The 8,698-nt window shown below is 35.6% G+C and overlaps 1 protein-coding gene across 1 annotated transcript; it reads left to right on the top strand.

Moving 5' to 3' along the window:
• The first annotated feature begins 280 nt into the window (after positions 1–280).
• On the top strand, positions 281–8,110 carry LOC114301553 (glycosyltransferase BC10). Its single transcript, XM_082868717.1, has 2 exons — positions 281–1,565; positions 7,253–8,110. The coding sequence occupies exons 1-2, from the start codon at positions 1,017–1,019 to the stop codon at positions 7,892–7,894; spliced, it is 1,191 nt and encodes a 396-aa protein (XP_082724843.1). The 5' UTR covers positions 281–1,016; the 3' UTR covers positions 7,895–8,110.
• The last annotated feature ends 588 nt before the right edge of the window (positions 8,111–8,698 follow it).

An 8,698-nucleotide genomic window follows, 5' to 3' on the forward strand; every position in this document is an offset into this window, starting at 1 on the left:
TTTTGCTATAAAATGTATTTTTATAATTTTTTAAAAATATAATAATATCGAGAGGTAAGATTGTTCAAAATACCGCCTAATCTGTTAAAACCACTCTGATTTGTACTAATCTACTAACCACATGTTAAATTTTAAAATTTATAATCGATTTTTATTAAAATTAGTACATATTTATATTTTTTTAACCTCTAATAAATATTTAAAAAATAAATATTAAATAAATTAAAATATAAAATTTATTATAAATTAATAATTATACCACAAATTCACAATTTTATTTGCAAACCATCCAAACCGTACGGAAGAGGAATCGGAACAAATTTTTTGGTACTTCAAATTATTGAAAGTGGAAAAACCTCGTCTCGTCGACTTCCACGAAGCAAAACCTTCTCAAAGACGAAAGTGTGTGTTTACTAGAAGTTTTGTTGTCATTGTTTTGTGTTTGTCTCTTTCTCTTTGTTTCCAATCACTATCAATCCTCTCCACCCTCTGTTTCCACCTAATCTATCCATCTCTCTCTATGCTCACAATCTTCTCAATTTGGGTTGTTCTCACAAAGATCCAATCTTTCGTGAAAAACAATAAAACCCATCAATTTTAATTTCAAATCCATCGCATTTGAGATCCGAGTCGAAAATCCCAAGGCAGTTCTGAAAAAAAAAAGGTATTTTGGGGATTGGGTTTATTTGATGCACAATGACGAGTGTTTGATTAGGCCTTTTTTTTGAATTCAAACCTGTTGGGTTTTGACGAATTCGAAGTTTGGCGACCACTGTACATAGTTGACAACCGTTTGATTATTCTCATACACTACGTTGATTATTGATTGATTATTCATGTACCCTTTGTGGGTTTTGTTGAATTCAAATCTGTTGAGGTGGCTAAAGTTTGAGACACTGTAGATTATTGATAGAAAAAGTGAGTTTTGGTAGTTAATCCAATACCAAAACTCAGCTATTGTTGTGGTTTGGTAGGGTTTAGCTTGTTGGTTTAAGAGGGATTGAAGAAAAGGATATATGGCAAGGAATAGGGGAGAGAGAGATGACCTAGATAAGTCTCCTGGTTCCATAACTAAGGACTCGTCGGTTGGACTTTTGAGGATTCTCATAGTTCTGATCTTTTTTGTTGTTGGAGTGGTTATTGGGTTGACATCGAGTTCACATATCAATCAATATTTTACTGTACAGACAGATCAATTCTATGAGAATTATGCATTGCCTCCTATGACTGCTATTGCTAGTCGTAGGAATTGTACTTGTGAGAAAGAGGATTGTTTAAGCATGGATAGCTATCTTCGTCCGAACAATCTGACACATAGTATGTCAGATAAGGAGCTCTTTTGGAGAGCTTCAATGATGCCTAAGAAGGAAGATTATCCTTATTCACGAGTGCCAAAGGTAGCTTTTATGTTCTTGACGAGGGGACCGCTGCCTTTGGTGCCGCTATGGGAGAGGTTCTTTGAAGGCCATGAGGAGCAATTTTCAATTTATGTTCATGCGCTTCCCGGATATGAGCTCAATGTATCCACTACCTCACCTTTTTATAGACGCCAGATTCCTAGTAAGGTATGTTTTGTTTGAAGATGAATCTTTTTATTCTTTTCTGTTACTTGTGTTTATTGACATATTTACATTTTGGATTTGCCTAGTTTGGGTTAAGGTTTTGGAATGCTCTTTATACAAGTGATAAACTCAGTTTTACTAATGAAAGATACAATTTAATTAATCCTCTTTGGTAGAAAATATAGGTTGCAATAGGTGGGATATAAATCAAATTAATTCTTTTTGGTAGAGAAATACAAATTTGATACTTTCTAATGTTCCTTGTGGTAAGACAACAGTTCCTTCCTTTCGTATCATTTGCATATCTCATATATTGAGGTGATAATTCACAGTAAGAAGGTTTTGAGATGCTTCTGCATGTTTCTTGTTTACCGCCCTATGCTAGCGAGAAAATGAGAACAAAGAAAGTCCATTAGGATTTCTCTTCACATTGGGAATAAAGAGAAGTAAACTCAAGAGTAAAATTCCATGCTGAGAAAGCTCTAAGCATATCTATGAAGAAGGGACAACTGCAAAAGTAGAGTAGGGGAAAATGTAGTAAAATATGGGATTGCATGATAAGTTGGATCTACAGAGGAGTTTTTTTTCTTTTAAAATGAAATGCTAGTAAGACCAATAATCATTGCTTAGTAGGCTCAGAAGATGAAAAGGACGATACCTCAAGTCCAATCTTGTTGATGCCCAGTTGATTTATTCAAGCTTTGCGATAATTTGAGATGCTGCTCAAATTATTGGAGTCAGATGGCTGAAATGGAGATTGATTCTACTATTATGTTCTCATTGCATTTCAGTAAGACCTCAGATATATATATATATATATATATATATATGTTTTTGGTGAAGTAATCAGGAGACAACTAAGGCAAGGCGCACTTATTAAGGCAGAGATACAAATCACTAGTCAACCTGCCAAATATGGTTACTTAAAAGATCTCTGTAGAAATTGTGATGTTCATGTGAAAACTTATTGCACTGTAAAAAATATATAGGTATACACTAAGATTGTGGTTGTAAGTTTTTTGAGATTGTTTGACTATTAGAAAGTAGGCCAACTATGGTTCTCATGAGAAGATTTAGTGTGGGTGACATGGGCTAAATGCAAGGGACCAAGTAAATTGTCAGTTTTAGAACAAGTACCCAAAGCAACTTGGTGTAACACAATGAAGGCTTATGTCAATTTGTGGTTGATCGATCTTCCCAACAATTATTGAAACTCTGGAGAAGGAAAACAGAGAATGAAATTACTTTTCTTTTCTCATAAGTAAGACATAGAGACCCGTCCCGTGTTTAAACTAGGACTTGAACCATACTTGTCCCTCTTCTGAGGTACCAAGAGATGCCACAAGCTAACTTCTGGTGTGAGAACGACAGTTGATATGCACACAATTTTTGGAAATTACTAACCAACCATTAATTATGGGGTCCAATCCAATGTAAGAAACGGAAAGTTTGATTATTGGAGGATGATTCTAGATCAATTAAGTGTTGAATACGTTGGGTGTTTTACATTGTCCAATAACATATTATTCTGTCCATACATCAAAGTCGAGTGCTATATGATGTAGTTCAGTTGTATCGAAGCAGTGCACTTGGATGATTGCTTAGGACTGAGTCTTACGTAATCTAGGCATCCACAGAGTGTCACCTTGTCAACACCTGTTTACGACTGGCTACTTAAGGCCCAATGCAGGAAGTAGGTGATCAGCTAGGTTTGGCTACAAATATGCTGGATTTTATCCAAAGTCTTATGTTTCTTTTTTTTTGAAGAAATAGATTTTTTGCAAAGTTGATCAAAATTTGACTTGCCGGCATGTAATAATAGAAAGTAGGAATTGTTGATTACTTGATTGATTGTTGTAATATTGGGATAATGTTGTCTCTATCATGGATAAACGCTCTTGGAAACATGGCTATGCAGTATTCTTTGTTCAGGCCTTCTATGTAATATTCTTTCGTGGATATTATTTGAAGGAGAAGAATTTTGTGGAAATTTCCTTTGTTGTAAGATAATGTTAACTAAGGGTACCAATATTTTTGATAACATTCACTTTCTTATAACTATAAATAGATTTGAGATGTAGGTTACTCTGGTGTTAATCATAATAAACCCAAAGGTCTTGAAGCCAAATATCATATTCTTCAGTTAGTTGTCCAATGTGACTTGAGTGTCATAGGTTCAAAAAATGGAAACAACCTTTTTGCATGCTGCAGTAAGGCTACGTATATCTAACCCTTCCCAAAGCCCACAGTGGTGGGAGCTTTGTGCACTGGGCTGCCTCTCTAGTTGTCTATGTTCTAGGGCCAAAACAAACTCATCGCCAATCTTTCTTTTACTTTTCTACTATTTTGTTTTCTTCTTATTGAAAAATTGTGTTTTACTCATAAGAGCGATGGGACTTATGCCCATCATCAATTGTCCCAAAAGTTAAAAACAATATATATGAAGCTATCTAACACCCTCTCTCATGTGTGACCCTATCTTGCACGTGGAGATGTAAACATCCATACATAGAGCGAAGAAAGAATGTTAACCAGAGTCAAAGAATGCACACAAGGACCAAATCCAAAAGGAGAACTTAAGACCTCCCTTAACCCGAGCTTTTATACCATTTTGGATTACCAATTGTCTCAAAAGCTTAAACTGTTAGGAAATAGGCTTAACAATGTATATCAAGCTATCCAATAGTTACATGGTTATAATGTGTGGTGTGGTTTATAAAACAAGCAGACCCTAGGCCAAGTGCCTCAATACTGTGCTTATTGTGGTAGAAGAATGGGCACACAGGCAGCCTTTATTCATTACAGTGAGGGGGCTACAGTAATTTGCTGCTATTTAGTGTCTTGGAGATTAGTTCTAATAACTTTTACTGGTGGATATCTGATACGTGTCAACATTCTGAATTTGGGGACCTTTGACTTAATTGGGAATTGAATTTACAGAAACTGACTTGAATGGTATGAGAAATATCTCCCATTAGCAGTGTGTACACAATTGGTGCTACAGTTAGATCATGGGATGCATGCTAAGAAGCACACGCACAGACATGGGCATGGGCACAGGCATAGGCATGTATGCGAACACAAACATGGACATGGACGTGGTGATTTTAAAAATTGGGGACACGAACATGTTAGGGACATGGCAATAATTTTTTTTCCATATATATTTTTATTTGTTATGTAACTATTACATTAACAAACAATTAAAAATAACAAAAACTAATACTAATTCAATTTTTTTTTAAGAAAAAAAAAAACCCACTCTAAGAAAAAAATAATAAGTATTCAACATTCAACATCCATCAAAAGCACTAAAGAAGAGGGGAAGAACAACTAGTTGGTGTGTCACCGATGTGTCCCTTGAAAACAAATTAATTAAATGAAGGGACACATGCTAGCTGGTGTGTCCTGTACCTTGTCCCCTTGTCCAACGCTGCTACAATACTTGTTTTGGAGTATCAGTGCTTCATTGGATGTATGCTTGACTGGTTGTTTGGCTAAAATGATTCTTATTTTTATTTCTTCCCCAAAAATAGACTTCTTATTTGTAATTTTTATTCTTATTTTTATTGAGAGCAGTGATTAAATAGGTAGAACAAACAAGAATGTATTGGAGGTCAATGAAATTAAAAAGCAAAGAGGGAAATAGCAAAGATAGTGAAAAGAGCAAGTATGTGAAAAGTTGATATTCATTTATGAAAGCCATATCAGCTCCCTCATATTAATAAGTTTCTGCTTGTAGAACACCATGCATTGTACATGCCTATTGATAGATAAAGGAAGGCTTGTGATTGAGATGGTGGCTGATAGATAAAAGTGTCTAATTTATAGAGGACACATCTATTGGCATATAACATTATTAAGCAATCAAGTGATCAACTCTAACAGTCTTGCTGAGGGCAGCCTGTTTGTTGCAGCTTATGGGGCTGCTTATAGCATTTTCTTTTTCTCCTTTTTTTTTTTTTGTTTTGTTTTGAAAATCTGTGTCAGAGTGTTTTGTGCAGCTTCTGTTTATAACTTATGAGGTAGAAATAATTTAAATAAGTTGAAAAAAATTGATTACTGAGAAGTAGGGTTTTGCTTCTAATTATCAGCTTTGAACTTGTAAGAAGCTACACCAAATAGGTTTAAATACCACTTTAAAGGAATTGAAAATTTTAAAATAAAAAAAATTAAAGTAAACTTGCTTAAAAGAGTGATTTTTTAGTGATTATTTCGAACACGAATGAGGAACAAATTATATCCAGATAAAATGATCAATGACAATTCTTGTTATATAAGGGGAAGTGATCTAATAAAAATTATGGCGATTGAAACAATTATGCAAATTTCCATACCTCGATTTATAGGCCCCATTGTCGCTCATAATATGTATGTCTTTGTGTACATGCTAGGAAATGGGAATGCTGCAAAAGATTGAAAAAGTAGTACAACCGATTGAATTTTGGAACAAGAGAGATGCTGCTTCCCCTAATAGTTTTTGTAAGATGCCATCATGCCATTGATATTACTGTGGAATTGGGAGTTCAAGAATTCCAATTTCGGAAGACTGCCAATTTTGTTACCTTTCCTTCAACTTTAGGATTGTGTTTGGATCATGGATTTGAGTAGGGATTTGGAAAGGGAAAGGAAAAAGGGAGAGAAATGGAGAAAAAGTTTATCTTATATTTCATTCATATTTATCTCACCTTTTCCTTTCCCTTTCCAAATTCTTACCCAAATTCATGATCCAAACACAGCCTAGAGTTATGGACATGATTTGAATTGGAAAACATAGATTGCACTGGACAACAAATGCAGTAGATGGTCAAAAGTGTATTCTAAATTGCATGCTGTAACATTAGACAGTGGAAGACCCATCAACTAAAAACTATTCAACCACGTTGATTAGTTCATGAAACAATTTTTTTTGTTAAAAGAGATGGACAATGTTCTCCTATAGAACTAAAGCCACTATCATCTGTAGCTGTAGTACTACTCTCCAATATCCCTGAATAATCCCTTCAATGCTTCAGCTTTATCATACTTGTCGTGTTGTAGATGAATTTTGTACTTACATGATAAGAGTATTTATGCCAAATTGCTGAATTTACCAGTCTGCTTTTTTCTAAGCTATTTTTTCTTACTTTTTTTTTTTCTTTTTTTTTTTCCTCTCTCTCTAAAAACTATAGAAGAAATAACATGCTATTGTAACCTTTTGGGATCATATGCTATGAATTTGGGGCAGTGGAACTAGGCATGGCCCAATGTATATATATAGTTTTTATGTAGTATGTGTAATGTACACTAGCTTGCACCACTGACCTGCACCTTTTATTAAGTACTTAATTACAAAATGGTCAATGGGAAGAACTTTTTCATTTTATTTAATGCTACATCTTTCATTAGTTAAAAGGTGAAGCAATCTTATTTACATTATTTTGTTTTCTACAGTGACTTAAGCACGACTATAAAACTCCGCACCATTATAGACGCATGCTGTTCTCTAAATTCCTGATGCATTTTTCTTTGGTTTTTTTTTTTTTTTTGAATTCATTGCACAGTTCAATATATAGGGACTCCCATCAATTCCTTGTATCCAGCACAATTGCTTGTTTTGCCTCCTGATTTCTTTTTTACTTTGTAAATCATCTAATATTAGTTAGCTTTCATTATCTTTCGTCTTAAATCATTTGTTTTTACCATTTCAGAGCGTTGAATGGGGGTCAGCATCACTAGCGAATGCAGAGAGGCGGCTTCTGGCCAACGCTTTGCTTGATTTCTCAAACGAGCGGTTCATTCTTCTGTCCGAGAGCTGCATCCCTGTTTACAACTTCCCTACTGTCTACAAATACCTCATTGAATCAACCCACAGCTTTGTAGAGTCATACGACGATCCCTCCCGCTACGGCCGTGGCAGATACAGTCGTCGGATGCGACCCGATATTCGGCTTGTTGATTGGCGAAAAGGGTCCCAATGGTTTGAAGTCAACCGTACTCTCGCTATTATGATAGTCTCTGATACCAAGTACTACACCATCTTCAGAAAGTATTGTAGGCCTTCTTGTTACCCAGATGAGCATTACATTCCAACTTTCCTCAACATGTTCTACGGATCATTTAATGCAAATCGGACTGTGACTTGGGTTGATTGGTCACTCGGAGGTCCACACCCAGCGACTTATGGAGAAGTAAATATTACGGAAGGTTTCATACAGTCTATTAGGAATAATGGGACTCAATGTTCTTATAATTCAGAGCAAACATCTATTTGTTACCTATTTGCTAGAAAGTTTGCTCCGAGTGCGTTGGAGCCGTTACTCGCTCTCACGTCTACCGTATTGAAATTTTGAGACTTGAGATTCCGCAGAGTTTTGAGTTTTTATTTTTTATTTTTAAATTATTTTCTGTCTCTAATACATAGGTTTTGGTAGGCCATTTTTTCATATTTTTGTAAGTTTATGGTAGTTTTGGTTACTAGTTTGTCAACAAGAATGTTCAGTACTAATTTGCTTATGTTGACAGGAAATTTTGGGAGAGAGAGAAAGCTAACAAATTTTCAAAAGAAAGTTCTCTTCTAAGAGTGCATCTTCAATTTTCTTCCTTTTCTCTCTCTCTTGGAGTATATGTTTTTGCAGCAGTATATTTTAAATGGTTTCAAGGAAGGTCTTGATGATTAGAAAGGGGATCTTTAGCTTGTAGAAGATAAGCCCTATGATTCATGTATTTGCAGTCTTAAGGGATATATGTGTATCAAGGCTGTTTGTATATCATTCAGAGGGCAAAAGCCCATAAATACATATGCTACCCAATCAGAGCCATAGTTATTGAGAGTTGCAGGTGTTTGGAAGATCCTTGGACACAGGAGGCGGCAAAAGTTAAGGGGAAAATCTATCCTAGACACCATGTACAATCCATGGTAGACACCTCTATACCATAATAAAAGTTATGAGACTTTGTGATGATTTTAAGATCTCTTCACTCCCGCCGGCCATTGCCAGCAGCAATAACTTCTCCTTTTATCTCTCGCCGGTTGTGACTCCTCCCCTTAACTCCCGATGCATTCCATTCCGTCTTTGCCATCCTCTACCCCATCTCCTTCCTTGTCACCCGCTGCCCTCTTCCTTTCCTTCGTCGCTGCCCCTCCTCTCTCTCAC

This window comes from Camellia sinensis, chromosome 5 (genome assembly GCF_055761805.1).
Source record: "Camellia sinensis isolate YWXY chromosome 5, ASM5576180v1, whole genome shotgun sequence".
NCBI lineage: Eukaryota > Viridiplantae > Streptophyta > Magnoliopsida > Ericales > Theaceae > Camellia > Camellia sinensis.